The sequence below is a fragment of the Coccinella septempunctata genome, chromosome 8, assembly GCF_907165205.1.
Source record: "Coccinella septempunctata chromosome 8, icCocSept1.1, whole genome shotgun sequence".
NCBI classification, from domain to species: Eukaryota; Metazoa; Arthropoda; class Insecta; order Coleoptera; family Coccinellidae; genus Coccinella; species Coccinella septempunctata.
Window position 1 is genome coordinate 25162787 of NC_058196.1, and position 19485 is coordinate 25182271.

At 36.2% G+C, this 19485-nt stretch overlaps 1 protein-coding gene across 2 annotated transcripts in view; it reads right to left on the reverse strand.

Moving 5' to 3' along the window:
* LOC123319349 overlaps positions 1–19485 on the reverse strand; it is a 78760-nt gene that overhangs the window by 29278 nt on the left and 29997 nt on the right. Inside the window, exons 3-5 of one of the 2 annotated variants that reach the window (XM_044906264.1) lie at positions 4860–4888; positions 2521–2566; positions 428–517 (exon numbers count right to left, since the gene is read on the reverse strand). In XM_044906264.1, the coding sequence (XP_044762199.1) occupies positions 428–517; positions 2521–2566; positions 4860–4888 (165 nt within the window). The remainder of the gene's footprint in view (positions 1–427; positions 518–2520; positions 2567–4859; positions 4889–19485) is intronic. The other variant, XM_044906265.1, reaches the window with a different exon arrangement.

Here is a 19485-nt window from a genome sequence, read left to right on the forward strand (position 1 = left end):
TCTGCTTACCTCTTAACTTTTTGAAAGGTTACTTGATAATGGCTAAATACTCCAATTTTTCAATTTACATAATTTCGGTGGACATCTTCTTTCTTTCAATTTATTGAATAACTCTGGTTCACCTTTTTGACCTCAAACTTGACACTGACACTTCTAATGAGTTATTGTTCGTTGTTATGGTAACGCAATATTATTTCTATGCATGGAACTGGTCTGGGCTAGCTATGTAGATCCTCGTTATGTGCAAAACAGAGAGATCTCAACATCGATGTTTTTTGAAATTCGAATTATTTTCCACATGATCTTCTCAAAGGAGGCAAATCTGAATTTATCTCAATGAATGGTAAAGTAGCTCTACATGTTAAGGAAATTTTTTAATTTTATTTAACTCATTCTTTGTGAACATGGTATGAAATTTTCACCTCACCTTCTTCAGTATCCATAGAATGGGCTTCCTTCTTCCCATTCAGGTCCCTGTACAGGTCAGTCTGCGTTCTCATCATCGATAAAGTTCCGCCTGCAACGAAAAGAAAAAACTCAGTATGTTATCTTGACCGAACAGCCTGTAATCAATCGGAAGGGATTAATTGGTCCACAACCCACGCCTCAAACACAAATTAATTTATATATTCATTATTCAGATGCTTTTGAGCAATTAATAGTATTTGTAAACAAACAACGTGAGTTATAATAACTCACTACTATAACTCACTATAATAAATCAGAAAGCAAGCCGGTTGGCCGAAAGGGAACAGTCCATTATTGATATTGAGGGGAGGAATGTCACTTGAATAATTTTGACGTTTTCAAATTAAGTTGATAACTAATTATTGTGAATATTTTGCTCGAAAGAATTAATTCAGATAAGGAAGATGAAGTATTATGTACACCTCCAGAAGTAAGACGAGCTGCTAATATTACCATACAGAATTTATCGCCCGAAAATTTAAACTAAAATTTTTATAGTACTGTTGTAGGTCACTATTGAGACTTGTCAATAAAGTTCTTTCTCTGTACTTGTATCTTAGTATTTATTGTTAAAGTCGTAGATAAAGTATAGTATTCAACTTGCGGTAATGGTCATAACTCACTTGATGAATTACAGCACTCGCCTACGGCTCGCGCTGCAAACTTCATCTGCGTGAGTTATGACCTACATTACCGCTCGTTAAATAATATACTATTTCTCACCGCTTCGAGCGAAATCGAATATGATCCATTTTCTTCGTTCGCCACGTGGCGAAAACAACGCATTCAATTTACAATTTGGCTAATTGGTTCGTTATTCGTTTTATGCTGATTTGCAGCATGACAAAAAAAAATCGATTGATCAAACATGTGGACGGTGGTCGAATTGATTGTGATGAGAGCCAAGAGGGTCAACAGTCAATGTAGATAAGTGTTTTACTTCTCGTACCTCCATTTGCTTATCTATCTCATTACAGTTGCTGATTATTAATTTTTTCTGTCTAATTTCTTGGTGAAAACCTCCTAATCACACTCGAAAATAATCAAATGGGGAAGAACTGTGGATCAAATAAAATGGATTTTCCGAAATTAAGTTTTTTACTTCATTAAGAAAGATGGAAATGTAGGTATTCATTGATTTTTATTTTCAGTGCTCCGAAGTGGATAAAATTTTCAGGGCATAAAGCCAATGACATGAGCAAACCCTGAATACGCCATGTGCAGCGCAAGTCAATTGAGGACTGTTCATACCATAGACATATCAAATGATGTATGCATTGTCCATGAAAATAAAGTATATTATTATTATTATTAAATAATATGGGTAATAAGTCTATGGTTCATACACGTGAATTGTTGTATGCAGGAGGTATCCCTCCTATGTTTAATTTAATTTTTAATTTTTCAATAAATTGGAAAACTTATATCACAAAACAAAACCATACTTGTGTTTTGTCGCTAAGGATGTTTGTTTTCTAGTCTCAACAAAGTCGATATTGAAATTCAAAACAAGGAACAGAATTCAAATTTAGCGCCCTTATTATAAAAGAGAAAACTGTTATCAAACAGTTTTTCTGTATTGACACTACGTTTTCAGCGCCATCTGATTGTCAAATGTGGCAAACACAGGTCAACATGTTGTATACAACCTTTGTTCGAAATTTCCTACAATTAACACAGAACAAGTTCATTCCTCACTTGTGTTGTTTTATTTTTGACCATTCCGAAACCTCCAGACTAATTTTCACCCTCTCGGTGCGTTGGTGTGAATCAAGAAAAAATTGCCTTCGAAATGAAAATTACCTACATCCCAAATAATACATTTTCACTGAGGAAACTTGTACCTATAAGGACACACGTGGATGAATTCTTTTATTATACATTCGAGCCATTCTTTGTGAACGAATAAAAGAAAATTCGCCCCATGAGTTAATTTATAAGCATTGGCCTCAACTCCACATAATAGAATGACTCAAGGAACTGATCGCACAACAATACACCCATTTTCACGGCTGTCAATGGTTTATTGCGGAAATAAAATATTGGTCTTACCTAAAGAATGCTTCAAATTCTGCAGTTCTCGCACACTTTCCTCGTCCTGAAAAATATTTTCTGATCAATATTTGAGAAATTCTGGCTCAGTGTTGCGGACGTACTCTAGTTCCAGCCTTTGCCGATGGAAATACCGCTTCGATTTCCGCCACCAGTGAAGATGTGGAAATGAGTAGGATTATAAGTTACGGAGTTATTAGACCCTATGTCGAGGCGAACAGATAACCGAGAGCATCACTGCTTCTTCGGAGAAGTAAGCGTGGTTTTGAGGGGTGAAACCCTTAAAAACACCCCAAAACATACAAATAACTTTGTTTTTTGCTTTGAGTATCGAGACTGTTTACATCTTGATATTTAATTGCAATTTTTACACCCAGTATCTCAGAAAAGGTGCATATTTGATTTCATGTTTCTTCACGAAATAGTAATGCATATTTTGACACAAAAAACCACCTCCTACATTTTTGTCGTATCTTCAGTGATCACCCTGTATACTAAGTGATATAGAAATGGGAAAATCCTGTGATAGTTCAAATAATAAAATGATTTTCGATATTGATATTTCTTTCAAAGATGATAATATGATAATAACTTTATTTCCAATCTTAGTGACTTATACTCAAGTACCTACTTAAGTATGTCAAGCAGAGAAAGTGAAAAGATCATACGTACCACGACTTGAAGTGCTATGTTTGAATTTGTTTCAATCTCAATAATATTTCCACTACCTCATAGTTTCAGATGTAAATTATACCAAATCAAACTAAGCATCTAAGCATTCCAAGCAATAAACATTGAGTACTACTATTTTCACATTTCTTTTTGATCGTTTTTCAATTTTTGTTTTAATTCGATTCTTTGGTTTATTTTCAACGTTTTTTCTCAACCCCAGAGACCTATATTCTCATTGTATTCATCGCAATCATCAGATAAAGAAAATGTTTAATAAAATGTCCCCAAAAATTGTTCTAACTACTGAAATTATAGCGGTGTCTGCTTATTATATTAATCCCAATCCTCAGATACATAATGTATAATGCTATCTATCTAAGAACGCTTATGATGGTACCAAAATTTTTTTATTGTGCTTTATTCAATGTAGATACTTGTTGTTGATTTAAATTTTGGTTTATTTATGTATATATTTTCTTGAAAATTCAACACTTTTACCCCAGAAACAGAAAACTTATAAGATCAAGGACCAAGTATGTTGGACCGAATCCTAGGTTTCTTTTTCTGTTTTTCTAGTGATGCGGGTGGAATATCAACCAAATGAAGAAAAACTTCAATGTTGCTCAGTGTTGTTTCGTCAGTTATTCAAAAGTTCACGAATAGTAGAAAAAGAAGACGGGGAAAAACGATTCATCCTATTGTGATAGGTAATAAAGACAAATGACGATCAGGGATAACCAACAGGAGCAATCCAAATCGAAAAGTCGTTACAGAGGACTCATATGATGAGGAACGCCTGAATGAAATTCTCATTTCAATTTAATTTCAACCCGAAGCTGATTCTGTGGAGATACATTTCACGTAGACATTTTTAGAAAAACAATCAGAATGATAATAGTCAATCAAGTTGTTCTCTATGTTTTCATGTGGATCCCGTTGATTGAAAAATAATGGACAACTTCCATTCACAAGAATCGAATATGAATTGTTGTATTACCTATATACACAGACATCTCTACTACCACTTTTAGAATTGACTATTGGAACAATCTAGGCCATTCCATTTCTGCTTTATGTAGCATAATCATTATTCCTCAATGATCATACATGAACTTTACGTTGTTGCTAGAATTTTACCCCTAAAACTTTGGTGATCATTCGATTATTTAACAAACTTTTTGGTTTGCATATGTCAGATGAGCACTGCTTGAACTGGTTTTTTTTATTCCTTCCAACATTCCAACGATTCTTTAGGACACATACATATGGAATTATCTATTGAATCACTCTCTCTGCTTAAATTGGTTACTTCAGAAAGAGATTTTATCTTCCCGATTCGAAATTTCAACCTTTTTAATTCTGAGACCTACTCGTATAGTATGAAACAAATCTTTCTCTATGAAATGCCAACCAAAACACCCTATTTTCATTTCAAAATGTTTTGACGAATCTTCCATTCTATAAACAACGCAAGCACTTCATTTCATTCGGAAAAATTCCTTTCCTGTGAGGGTGATCTTCGATAGGTGAAAAACATGAACTTTTATTACAAGGTGAATACATCATTCCTAACATCAGCAAAAAACACATTTTTTGCAAGAATTCAGACGCAGCGAAGGCTGGAACCTCAAAACCGTACTTCGGCGAAAATGATTGATCGAACTCACCTTCATTTCGGTATTCTTTTTGTCAGTGTCTGGAACAGAAGAAGAAGAAATTAGATTAGGTCAGAAAAACCACTCGAACTTATAGGTTTGGGGAGGATGGAACGAAGTTATTTGTGAACTATATGAAGGATGATGCTGCGCGGAAATGATTTGTTGTTCGAGGGATATCAGAAAAGTTTTTCGAACCGATTCGAACTTCCTGTATTCCTGTCGTTTTCCTTCTTTCTTAGTGAATCTGTACGTCGCGAAGAATGATGAGGTCTTAGCTATAAAACTAGTATAACGTTTTCTCACAATTAAACTCTTCCACACTTCTCCTTATCGTACTCCACAATATTCCAAAACCTGACTACACACGATAACTACTACACGATGTAATCTTAATATACCGTACGTCTCCTCATTCAAAATTTTATCAGTTGGACTGATGGTATCAGATTTTCAAACTGTCATCTGCAAATGCCTTCTTTTAATAAGGCAAATGTCAATTTAAAATGTCACTCTGAAGATCAAACAAAGGCCTACTTGATTATTTCAAATAGAACACCCTATATTTTAGTTCGTATTCAGATGTGCTTTGTGAATCTACGTTCATTTTGTGTACTTTCCTATAGTTATCTTGAGTATTAAGTTCTCCAGTTGTTTTCTTCCACTTCTAATTGTTCAGGCTTGAAAACATTATGTGCCTGATTTCTCACCACCTTTCTTCGAACAAAAACTAGTGTTCCAAACTGTTGAGAGCTATTTTCTACCGAATAAATTCGAACAAATCTCTTCCACTCTGGCATTTCATTTGGGGTCCTTTCTATTCGTAGCTCAGACCGCGTTTTTCGTATTTAGTCCGAAGGCATTGAAACAACTTCGTAACCCCCAACATTATAAACTTTGAGATCTGAAAAAACTGCTTTGTTCTCTGGCTGACCGTAGGCCAATAAAACTTCGGGATTGTAATGAATAGCAGCAGTATTTATGATCAGGAATTCTCAAAGCAAGTCCTTTTTATCATGCAGTTGTAGAAAGCGACTGCCTACTAGTTTTTGCATATCAGCCTCAGAATAGTTTGGCTGGAAAATGTACCCACCTACTGAGTTTTAAATAAAATTCAATCTATATACGTTTCTGAATAACACTAAAAAAGGGGTGATCCTGTGGTGAAAATTATGGTGGGTATTTGGTAGATCAACAAAAAAATGTTTTTCATATTTATTTTCCCTGTATATTGAGGTACAGACGAGAAACTTGGTGAATATCATTTTTCAATGAAATCATGTTGGAATTTTTTCAACCCTGAAGTATGTTGAGAAGAGATTAGAAAAATAGAGAAGACATCGATAAGTACAAAAAAACCTAAGGTGTGTTGGGAGTTGGGAACCTAGTCCGGTCCTTCTAGATTCTAGAGGACCCAGTTAGAAGAATTCCGACCTTCCATGGCCCACGAAAGATCGCTTTCATTCCACGGATGACAATAAAAGAAAATCAATTCAGTGAATGGGGATCGGAAAAGAAATACCAATGGATGGTTCTCGCTTTGCCCTGACCCTATTTCAAATTGAAAGAGAATGTTCCGTTGGTAACCGAAGTTTTGGTGATGATGAGCACATTGGGATTCTAACTTTTCCTTCACGAGGAGATAATGGAGTTAATAGATTTAATGGTTAATAGAGGGATGAGGATTTTGAATGGGAACTCAGCACTGGCATCGGAGTTAATTGTTTTGAATCTTCTTCAGAATAGTCTTAAATCGTTTCAACTGATGCTAATAATTATTCGATTATCCCACTAATTGATTAAAACTTTTTGTTCGTCAGCAAGAAATCGGTGAATGGACTCAAATTGAAGATGAGTTGATTTCTGAAGGTGGGTACAACTCAATTTCATTTCATCCTGTTTTTGGGGAGTTTTCTCATAGTCCTGCATAATGAACAAAATTGGTGCCGTGACTAGGACTTGCTGAAATGGGCTTCATTACCTCTAAATTTAAGAAGCCTTCTGAATTCGCAATTTTCAGTTCTTAGCTCCAAAATCAGGACTATAAATCATTCTTTAGATGAAACTTGTAAACATGTAAAAGCATATATCACTCAATAATATATAAAGTTCGATAAAAATCTCCCCAAACTTACAAAAATCTCAATTATCCCTTGATTTTATGAATTGTTTCCTAATCGTCCTTTAGATACAATCCCATCTTTTTTGTTGTACGACAGGAGTGATGATACTCTGAAGCACAGAGACACTCAGACAGTCCCAAAGGATGAAATCACCAGAGAAAACTCTCTAATCCTTTAATTCAACGAAACCAGAGCTGTATTTTTCTTGTTTATCGAAAAATGCAGTTTTCCAAGAGTTTCTTTTACAACCTGACGCAACTGACAACTGTGGCGACGTGACTAGGACTTCACAAATTGGATTTCTCGATGTAAAAATGGCGAAATATTAATTTTTGAATACTGGAATACATTCTGCTGCTCGAAGAAATGCAGAAAAACAACTTGTATCATAGTAAGATCTTGGCATCAGATGAATTTATACATGAATCGTCTACGTCAATCCATAAATTGTTCGCGGTCAACAATCAGTAGCAATAATCGCGAGTTTTTACCGGTTTACACCATGGCAACACTGATAATTCTACAATTATTCTCCGAGGCATCGAAACACCAACAAATCAACCCCGCAACTGCAGAATTTCCGGCGAAAACACCTAAATCCATTGCTATTCAACGATAGCGGCGCTGTTTCTCCCTTGTACTGTCAGATGAGCGGTCAAACAATTTGTTACACACAATAGAGGATGGATAAAGAATGACTATGACCCGGGAAACTAATGACAAACATCTAATAATAAATTATCGGATAATTTCTCTCCTGGGTGATAACCCCGTTTTATGGAAGAGAATCAGTGGAAATAATGATTGTGGATCTGCAGAATGTTTAATATCATTTATCTTTATCAAAATTTACGGTAGGGCTATGGCACGTTGAACTTGGTCGTTGCGATAATTGATTTTAGAAAATATGGAGGGATTATTTATGAGGCAAGCTCGAAAGTTATCGTTGTTTCCAGGTGCTTCTTACACTGTAGTGTTTCGATGAAGAAATTTATATTTTACAACCGCTTTAATTATTCTTCTTCTTAAAAGTCAATTTAAACCTCTTCTTGACCAATGCATAAGGAAAAGAGCTTTTTTCGATTACAATTTATCGTGTTTAATTCCTCTCAAGAAAAAAAACGTCCTTGCAGAATAAACAATATTGGCGACGTGACTAGGATTCTAGACATCTCTCACCTGGGCTTCTCAGCCCAGTAGGAGTCACAATACCTGCCACTTGATTCTGTTGTTCAGAGAAATATAACTACACTGCGCAAAAAAATTAACGCACATTCTGAAAATCTCAATTTTAATGAAAGTTAACTCTATATTGACTTTATAACTTATTTTTTATGTTCTCTCGGGAAGGTTTTGAACGAAACAAGACACATTAAATGGAAGAAAAATTCAGGATTTCACCGAATCTCATGTGAAAGAAGAGAAATGAACAATTTTCAAAATACTGAAATGCGGATAAGTGATTTAATACTTGGTATTTCCACCCCTTGCGTTAATTACAGCTCGGCAACGACGGTTCATACTCAAAATGAGTGATCTTAAAATGTTCTGATCTAATCCTTCCCAGATTTCTCCGAGTTGGATTCCTAAGTCATTAAGAGTAGCCTTCTATCGAGGTTGTCCCAAACCTGCTCAATCGGATTGAGATCTGGACTTCTTGCTGGCAATTCCATTCGAGAGACTTCAACCTCTTCAAGGTACTCCTGAACTATGCGCGCACGATGGGGTCTGGCATTATCGTCCATAAAAATGAAATTTTCACCAATGTATGGGGCAAATGGCACTACATGCTCTTCAAGAATGTTCCTTATATACTTATCAGCATTCATAGCTCCATTATCAACGACCACTAGGTCTGTGCGAGCAGTCAAAGATATTCCACCCCATACCATAATCGATCCTCCCCCGAAACCAGTAGTATTCAGGAAATTGCACTAAGCATATCTTTCATGTGGACGTCTGTATACAAGGGAACGTCGATCACAATGGTAGATGCAGAATCTAGACTCATCTGTGTAGAGAACTCTTTCCCAATCGGCCTCTTCCCAATGGATATGCTCTCTCGCAAAATCCAAACGCGCCCTTCGATGGGCTGGGGTAAGAGCTGGGCCTCTTGCCGCGACACGAGGCCTTAAAGCATATTCTCTGAGGCGATTTCTTATTGTCTGAGTGCTAATTTGCACCTCATGTGTTTGCTCAAGCTGAATTTGAAGGAGGCGAGCGGTTGTAAACCGTTGTCCCAACGAAGAAACTCTCAAGTAACGTTCTTGAATGGCAGTTGTTACCCTTGGTCTACCCTGTCCTGGTCTTCTGACATTCATACCTGTCTCCCTGAATCGCTGCAACATTCTGGACACACTTGTATGGGAAACTCCAAACCTTTCTGCAATTCTTGTGTATGTCCACCCTTCTTCTCGCAAAACTACCGCTTGGGCACATTCCTCTTGGGTCAAATTGCGTGTTTCGCGTTGCATAGCGATCGAGTGTAGAAAATCAAACGAAAGAAAAACTATTGATCACTAGAATTGATCGAGAACAACTGATTTCAGAATGGAGCCAATACATTCAAAATCTGATAATATCATTATCATTTCTATTCCTGCTGGGAAAAAACATCTGTATTGAAGAAAACCGTATAGTGTATAACTATAAATATGTAATTTGAATTCCATAAAACTCAAGATCTCCAAAACTCATGAAAAAGATTTTTCTCGAAAATAAAAGCAATCTTATGTGATATATTTGACATTATGATATTTCTGACTTTTTCATGTCTCATACACCTTCGAAAAAATTAATTTAACTTCTTCCATAGCCGGCCTTATGGATCACGTACATCAGGACCGTGACCTTTGGAAGCGAGGAAAACCATAAAAAAAAACAAGAAAAAAGCCACGTAGACCCGTCCCGACTTCTTTACGCTTGTCGCTTCTCGTTGTTTCAGACAGTTTGGCAGGATATTGTAATATTTAAATTGGATGGTAGGTATATCACATATTCTACCGAAAAAAAACGAGCCTGACCTTCTGATGTGCGGTTCCTAAAATGTCAGTCTATTTCTTCTTCTTGCCTCGTACAACGCAACTCCGAGGATGACACTGAAATGTAAAGAATCTTTGTCGTACTTAGGGAGTGCTGTCTTTCGTCTCGTTTCAAAGGTATACCGAGTAGAAAGCAATATCCTTCTCGTTTGTTACGGGATGCAGGAACGTTCAAGAATTTCCACGTAGAACGGAGGGAGATAATTGGAAAGGAAGAATTATTGAAACTATAACTGGAGGAAATTGTTCCCTGGTGATCCTTCCAGTTTTATTTTTATTGTAGGCGATGGGTATGGGAATTATTTGTATAGGTTGGTGCACGTAAAAATGCCTAACCGAAATATTTGAAGAATTTGGAGATAAAAAAAAATATTTTAGTTTGTTTCCACACTACTACAATAAATTAACCCATTTACTCGTTGAATAAAACTCCACGGATTACTCAGTCAGAAAACCCCACTTCAAACATTGCGCATTAACAATTCATCCCTTTCCGGAAACCCCTCATGAAATAAGTATGAGTTAAATACATTATTTCTACTCCCACGCCTCTGAAGTAATTCAATACCTCAAACCCTCCATCCGAAGCAAGCAATTTGATATTCCATAATACTCTGACATTTGTGGGTGGTCATGAATAATAATAATTTAATCGAATTAGGTGGGCGTTGATTCGGTTGATTGAATAGAAGAAGAAATCGTCAAATAGGAATACATGGCATCATCATAAACAGTAATTTCCTGGAATATTACTAGATAATAGCCTAAACGGCTAAGAAATATAGTCCAAAGAAAATTAGAATAGCAAAGTTCTACTTATGTTAAGAATAAACCGCAGCAAGTTGTATATGCTTTCACTCCGAATATGTATATCTACACCATTTTCTTCATATCATCAGCGCGTGGATATGAAAACCTTGACTGACTCCACTCCATTCCTAATAGGAAAAGCAAACACTTTTGTAGTTAGCTGGATATCATTATAAAAGTCTTATGCGATAACATGTCATATCATTAAAAGTTTATGTTATGAGTTTTCCATTATGTGACTTCGTATAACACCCAACGCTATAAAAAGAAGCGTGGAGTCAATATCTTTCTGCATCATAGAATTTTCTCACATTCCCTTTAGGCACAGTAGGTTGCATGCGTGCTTATCCAAGAATATTTGGATATATTGGCAGTAATGTAGAAGATTCAGATTTACCAGTTTTCAACAGAAAAATGTCGCAATTTATCAGTCGTTACTGTATAAGTGGGAGCTCCCACCAAAGTAGCGTAGCAATGACATGGCACATACATGACAAAGGCGATTCATAATATTCAGATATCGCACATCTGAGTGAAGTTTCGGTTATTATTTTGCATCGCCTTTGACATGTATGTGCCATGTCAGTGTTACGCTACTTTGGTGGGCGCTCTCCCTTATACACATAGGACATTTTATATTTCCAGCCGAGAGCAGTGAAATCTACAAAAAATCAAAAATAGGAATAAATATCAATGAAAATTTTACTTGTTCAATACATTTTATATCTTCGAAAATGATCAGGAAGATTATTCGGGTTCTCTTTGCAAATCCCTGAGTTATACGCCATGAGGGAGTGCAATGGTTGCAGCCATGTGCTTTTACATCTAGCTAGACAAAAACAGATTGTTTTTGGAAGGGATTAGAAAGGATATCGTTCAGGGGTTGAAGACAAAAGTAAGGTTATTACAGGCAGAGAACAAAATTTCACAAATCACTGATATTAGTTAGCTTCTTGACGATGATCTTTGGTGCAACTGAATCATAATCATATTCCGGCAGTTCCTCAAGAATGATCGCGAAATAGTAGCATCATCAATTATCCTTATCCCAACGCAAATCTACCCCTGAGCCAATACATAAGGGGAATTAATCAATCTGAACTCGCTGCTCTGCCTGATAAAGTAAAAGAATGTTTCCCACCAAAGTGCACTTTATTACCAGCCAAGCGAAAAAATACGACCGCTGTACAAGAATGTTCAGCGATCGGCAATATCCATAAATCCGGCAAAACGACCATACTTTCACGTGTTAGGAATGCACATAATGGCTTCTCAGATAATGTGAAAGTACGTCATTTATTCCGCGGCAGAACCCTCGAAAGACACTCGAGATTTTGCAACTGGAAAAAGCGACTTCATCCCCTTTTTACGAAAGCACGATGTTGTCAAGTATACTTTTCCTTTTTTCAAAATTCTTTATAATGCCTTTCCTCCAATTATTGTTTCTTTTTCAATAACAATAACTTCTCCACCCAGCACCCTCATATTTACCTTTATGTCATTATAAAAACTTTTTTCATTATATATTTCTTATCGAAGATTATTAAGAGAATTCTAAGGTTAGATCTGTTTCCACAAATAATGCAAGTTCAAGGCATTCTTCAACAAATCTGAGACAAATATTTTGACAAGAAACTATTAGGAAGGGAAGAAAAGTCACAAACAAACAAACATTCATTTAGTCTTTTGATACAGGACTGAAGATTTTATTTCATTAGCCATCTTTTCAATTTTTTTCAATAATCAAACCGATGCTTCCCACAGAATTCTTGAGCTTACTTATACCTGTTTGTAATTGCATTCCAGTCTTATCCGCTTTTTCGTGAAACTTCGTGGAGTTCACGTCCCAAACTTTCCCCAAATACTCTTGATTACCTGACCTCGAATTCAACGTAAAGCGAACGACGATAAACGACCCTGAGTTACGCGAAATTACCCCTCTAACTTAAAAAAAACTTCTCACGGTTCTTATGGTTTCAGATACAAGAAGCTATAACTCTTCTCGTTTAAACTCCGATTATTTCATTTCACATGAACTTCTTTCTCTTTGGAAATGCTTATTTTATTCACAATCACCGAATGCGAACAATGTCCTAAATACACTGCTCAAGAATTGATGGGGATCACTGATGTTCCATCAATTTATCTTACTAATATTCTCTTTTATTTTTATAAAATTAATGTTTTGTTGATATCCTTATTCTTTTTAGAAACGGATGAATGATTGAAGATCTTCTGTCAACTGGTATCTCAAAGTTTTTATCATTCTGCTCATCTCACTCGGTTAGCTTTGGAATGATCTACGCATTGTAATTTGTACTCTCATTGATACATTCTCACGTTCATTCATATTGCTCGATATACATGTTAGTTTTCAGCCTCCTGCACTTCTCGAAACCAACGATTAGTGGTTTCTTCCATTAGTACTCTCGATTTGTACCTCTCATTATTTATCAATTGTATCTTCTGTTTTTCTGATGGAAGTTCTAATCGTGCTTACTTGTAAGCAGTCTGTCTCTGTATATGTTGTATTCATTGATAAATTTTTGAATTTTTCAAGACCAACGTAATGATTATTAATTATACTATTCTTGCTCTACTCAGATTAATTATGATTGTTCTTCTTGAATCATAATTATTGGTCAACTTACATTTAATGTATTGATCTCTTATTGATGATCAGACTTAGACAATGTAGTTTCACCTCTTGGCCTATTTCACTGTTACAACTCAGTTTTCTCATTAAAATTCATTATTCTAACCTTCTCATTTTCTGATGGAATAAAAAGGCTCTCGCAATCAATTTCCATTGATTACTCTGTCACTGTAAACGCTGTGTTAATTTTGGATTTATTGAACTTCTCAAAGTCTGACCTCAACGGACTTCCCATTTGAACTTCTCTGGATTATCTCTGCTTTTAGTTGAATAATGTCTCTCTCTGTCTATAGATGTTGTTAATATTTGTTTTTTATTACTGTATTAGCTTCATGCAGGTGACTTATTTATTTTATGATTGTGAACGATATGCAATAAATGTTTTTATACCATCTCCAACTCAATTATCTTGTCATACAGTCCACTTTTTTCACAAAATCATAACACACCCGATTTTGAACACTGATGTTACTACCTGTACCTATATAGTGTGAGCTTGACTTGGTAGTGAAGTTTGTAAAAGGTTAATGTATTGAGTTTTTTGCTCATCCACAAAGTGTGGATCCACCAATTCAACATCTCAAACATCGTTAAAAAAATTTTCTAGTCAAACAGCTGCTTCAGCAATAACTAGAAAACTGAATCCTGCCTTCCGATTAAAATTCAGCTACCAGTTTTCAATCGTCCGTTATTTTGCATCCGCCCCAGTTCACTTTGACATGAAATAAATTTAATTCTCAGCGACCTGTTTCGGATGAAATTCAAATTGAAGTTGCATCGGGTTGAGCATTAATCTCTGTGCTCCCGGTCGTCAACCTGTGTCACTTGGATGGAAATTTAATAATTTCCGCCACCTTACGACATAAATTTCGACTGGTTGATGTTCATCCAGGTTGAATAAGAACGATTATTAACCGGTGTTTGGCCTAAGGCTGCATCTCCCTATTAATTGGATAAATTGTGTATTTCTGGAATGTAATGTATAGCCTCAAGCGAACGTCCGATGGTTATGAATTAGAGAGCTCCTCTAGGAAGAGGGTTGATAGTTGAATTAACGTTTCATATTGAGAAGGGAGATTGAAGCCAGTCATTTCCCAGTTCATAATTTCCTTTCGTGCAACCCCAACTTTGGTGAATTTTCAATTAACAGTTGATAGATGAGAAACTAAATTATCATCTAGCTTTCTTGATGTACTCAGCATATTGATAAAAAATTTGCTTTCTGAAACTAAACATAAGTGCCTTCGATAATTTCCAGTTTTCAAATTAATTCTTTACGTAACCACTCCCTTAGACCTGAGAGAATTGACATGTAAGGCGACATAGCCGAGGACAGCAAACTTACATTCATGAAGGTGTGAAGAGGTTGACGAAAAAATGTGATATGCATCTCAGTAAAATACTGTCTATGTCTTGTCGACTATATTTTGTTCATCCTTATTTAACATTACTATTCAGTATTTTAAACGAAAATGTTCTTCTTCTCTCTTCTCCACTTGACATTAAATTGAGGTTATTCTGTGAAACCCTCCTTCCAGCAAGTTGGAAATCTTCGCACGATCCAAGAGACCTAACATCCTCGTTTCACCCGATTCAAACACGAAATAGGAAAAACGTCCAAGATGGTCTGCTTCAATTTGTTTGCCATTGAAGTTTCAAAATTGGTTACACGTGTTGTGAACCTCTATCGATTGACGCTGAGGGTCTCGGTCCCACAAGTGACGTCGTTTAGGAAGTTCGCGAACTTCCATTATAAGATGCTGCGAATTCCAAAGTATAATACGGGTCGAGCCACAAGCTAACGCCATTATCCCATGGCATATCTTCAGCGGTTTATGATTGCGGCGAGTCGGAATGAAATTTTCAATGTTATGTTGTCACGATTAATTTAGTTATTGCAATATCGGCTGTGGAGGGAATTCAATTGCCATTCGAGCTCAGTGAATATTGATGATGGTTATGCGGATGAATAATTTACTGCACTCTTTTGAACCTCAATTGATTCAGCAATATAATAAGAGTTCGAAAAATTCCTCTTCAAATAGGGTGTGGAATTCGGAACATTGAAATTCTGAGGTTGGGGGTGTTCAGGGTGGACAAAATTACTTACTGTGAAGTATCTCTTCTAATGACGTAGCCATTAGATGAACGCAAAAATGGAAGTTATTTTAAATTACCTTTTTTATAACTCTACCCATTGTCTATGCTACGCCACTGCTAACGGACTGAATTCTACAATGAGGAATTCTCCCCAATTTGGGTTATCACTGCATTTGCAAGTTTAAACTGAATAATTATGAGTTTCATTCGTGATTTTTTCAAATTCACCGCGGAAACTATTCAAAATCATCCTTCAAATATGGGGTGTTAAAATTTAAATCGCTTGGTGCGGAGTTTGCGATTTGGCAACAGCGCTTACAAGACAATGAAAAGAACAATGTCCCATCATCTTGTTTCTAGAATAACAACTGTTGATCTACAGGCGCCTACTTACTGGTGAGCTTCAACTGCAACCGGCCATAAAAAAACCCATAAAATTTTACGACCTTCCTCGTTCGTCGCAGACTTCATAGACAGCCATCTTTGTCTATCTCGTCAAGATAATACATTTGTTGTCCTTTATTATCAAGGCATATTTCAGTCGATGTTGCCGGCTTGAGCAATTCTCATAAAACGCTTTAAACTTTAAATACCCATTTTTATTTTTCATTTTTAAGTGCTTAAAAATAATTTTTTTTGAGAAACGGTTGAAATGGTTATTTCAAAATGTGATGTTTCAAAGATATTTCATAAAAAATACATTTTATCATTTTCGTCAGAAGGAGTATTCCCTATTGAGCTTGACCTTGCCACCTTTTACGTCATCAACCGTCCCATCAGCTTTGAATTGCTTCCTTGGAACATAGATACATGGAAAGGAAAATAAACATTTGTTGTTGTCCAAAGGTTTGAGTGAGATAGTTGCTAAGTATCGCCAGTCAGAATTGAGGTTGTTGACTCGGACATTGCTGTCACATTGCGAAAAGATACGAAAGTAGATAAATCTATCCATGTAACGCCACTGCCTTAGTGTCTCGCTAGATAGAGAAGTATCGACCATAAAGAAAGTCTCTGGTATCGACTGTGTGGACGACAACAAAAGCGTTCGTAGCAGTTTTTTTGTTTTTATGTTCTAAGTCTGGGTGTGCTTTCCGAATCCTGACAGATATCTATGAATATGTCGATGATCAGAGAAAATTACAGGATATAGTACATAGACATAGAGACATGGACGAAGCATTCCCTCTCCATCTGTGTATGAAATACTGTCAAAAAAAATGACAGGGAGAAATTGAACATCAGGTCAGCTAGTTGTCTCTTCTAGAATTTTGATTGGTCCACACTTACGTCTAGGTCAACAGAAAAGAGACAGGTATTGGCCTGACGATCATTTCTCTCTTTCTATAAAAAAGCCAATTTCATGCTGGTATTGCTCACACAACTGTTGGTCTCTGTATTCAGTCTCTGTATTCATCTCATAATTCTTATTTTATTATTTTATGGTGAATCGGCCCAGAAAAGTGGATCTACTGAAAAGATGGCCTACTAGTATCTTATTATACTAATATACATATACATATACTATTAATAGTACTACTTTCATTTTACCCGAGAAATGAAAATCTCGTCAGCTGCGTTAAATTTCGAGTACCACGAAGCCACTAATCTATCCTCTTGCTATTCACAATAGTGGCGTGTAAGAAAGGAATCGCAAAGAAAAATCTCACGGAAAACAACACTTTCCTCCGTGATATACCCTCATTAAACGCTAATTTCTCACCATTTGCGAAGCATAAAAGAATAATTAACTGAGAGTTGTTCAACTCGACGGGCACAGCAGAATCTTTTCCAGTTTTTTCACAGACCGAACAAAAAGTTCGCAAATCTAATATTCGCGTCCCTCTGCCTTGTTTTACTTCAGACTTGATTTTTATATCGCAATAATACTCTTCCTGAAGGATTATAGTGAAGCATCTTCCAGATTATGGTCTTCCATGAAGTGAGGTTGAGAGCGAAGCGAAATTGGATAGTCTGTATTGCATTTTTCAATCATAGGCACACTCGCTTCTTTGATTGAAATAGAGGTCAGCGAAATGATGTTCAAGAAAACTTTCTTTGACACGGCAAAGGCTAGCTCTTGTAGAACTTTAAGCCTCCTACTACCTATCAGTGCCGACTGGTTAGGATTGGGCATAAGGATCCTTGTCAGTGTGTAGATTGTGAATTATTTTGAGGGACAACATTTTATTTCTGCCTTCAGATCAATCATAATTGATGTACGTCATCTACAGCTTGGCTCAATTTCCAGAATTTCTTTTTCAACATTTTGGCGTTGACTATAGCAATCACGAGTCATATTCTTTAACTGGGTTAACATGGTTTCTCTCCCCCCTACAGACTTTGCATTCGTCAATTTCTCCTAGCCTTATCCTCTAAGATAACTGTGTCCTCTAAGGAAGTCAGTCAGAAAGTATAGAGTAGGTATTCTTATTCAGACCCAGATTCTTTTTAGATCTGACACTATTGAAATTCCAAAGGAACTTTTAAGAGTGATCCTGTCCTGGAAGATTCCTTTTCTTGAATGTATTTTTGTAGAATCTTCATTTTAATGATGAAATGTTTGAACCTTATTGTAAGGTGGAGTAGTTGAAATGGAAATGAGAAGATAACAAGTTTCATACTTTGCCCACCTGTAGAATATAACCTAATGGTCGTATAGGGTCTTGTGAACAGAATGTTAAGTAGGCCCTGACTAATCAAATGGGTTAACCCTTTGTTAATCTCTTCTTTAGTTTGGGTATTACTGGTTGGCCAGGGAATAATTTTACATATTTGGTTAAGTTTGTTATTATATGCAGAATTGGTACAATACATCTCAGAACTAGCTCAGTTTTTCTGAGTCACTACGTAAAAACTAAGGAATCAATAACTTTCAGGTTGAAATCCAGATTTTGTCTTCTTAATTCATTTCAATCTATGCACATGAAAGATAGTTTATTATTACTCTCTCCCTCAAAAATATTCTATTTGAAAAGTTCTGCTAATGCCTCAATTTTCATCAATTCATCGCAAATAAAGGAGTTTGAGTAATTTCTGCAGTCAATGTCGTAGATTCCTTTTTCGTGGAGTTATTACAGAAGTTGTAAGGGTCGAGATCCATCAGGGTTGATAATCTAGACCCCTTCATTATACAGTTGTTGATAATTCTACCTAAAGACTCGATTTAGTAATGAACCTTAAATAAACAAGCTGCTCAGTTACGATAGTTCCTTCTCCATTATTCCTCCATGTCTTCCAGTATTTACCGGAAGATTTCCTCTGGCGTTTCGAATGAATATAATTCCCTACATGCCTACAGTTCGGCAAGTTTCAAGATGAACAAAGCTCCAATTGCTCCCGGTTAAAACCCAGAATCGCGTAAATACAACGGCAATTCGCTAGCAGCTATATGACGAATTCCACAACTAGAGGTCCCAAGTAAGAAAATATTTGTATTCCATGGAATTACCAGTGACATCAACTGAGGCTGTTTGCTGTGTGCTGCTTGCAAATTAACCTCGGCGGGATTAGAATGAGACTTGTATGGAATCTGCGACACTATTTCCTGGATTTGTATAAATATAACCTGCGAGGAAACGTCGGTCGTTGTTTGTGCCTTGAATAGCTCGATTTCCTAAAATTAGGATTCCAGCTTCTGGGTCACCATAAACACAGACAATTTGTCGAATAGTTCGATGATTGCCAGAGTTTCAACGAAATTAGTCTATAAGATCGAGAGCTGGGAGCTTGGTTTGTTTTTTCAAAAATGATCATATGATGTTTTTATCATCTACCTTCAATTCTAGAAAACTACTCATTGAAAAACGGCAAACTTAGAAAATAACGATCATCCCTCATGATCATATATTTTGATGCTAAACTCATGAACCATACACAGGGTAAGTCTTTGACTTCAATAGTACATTCTT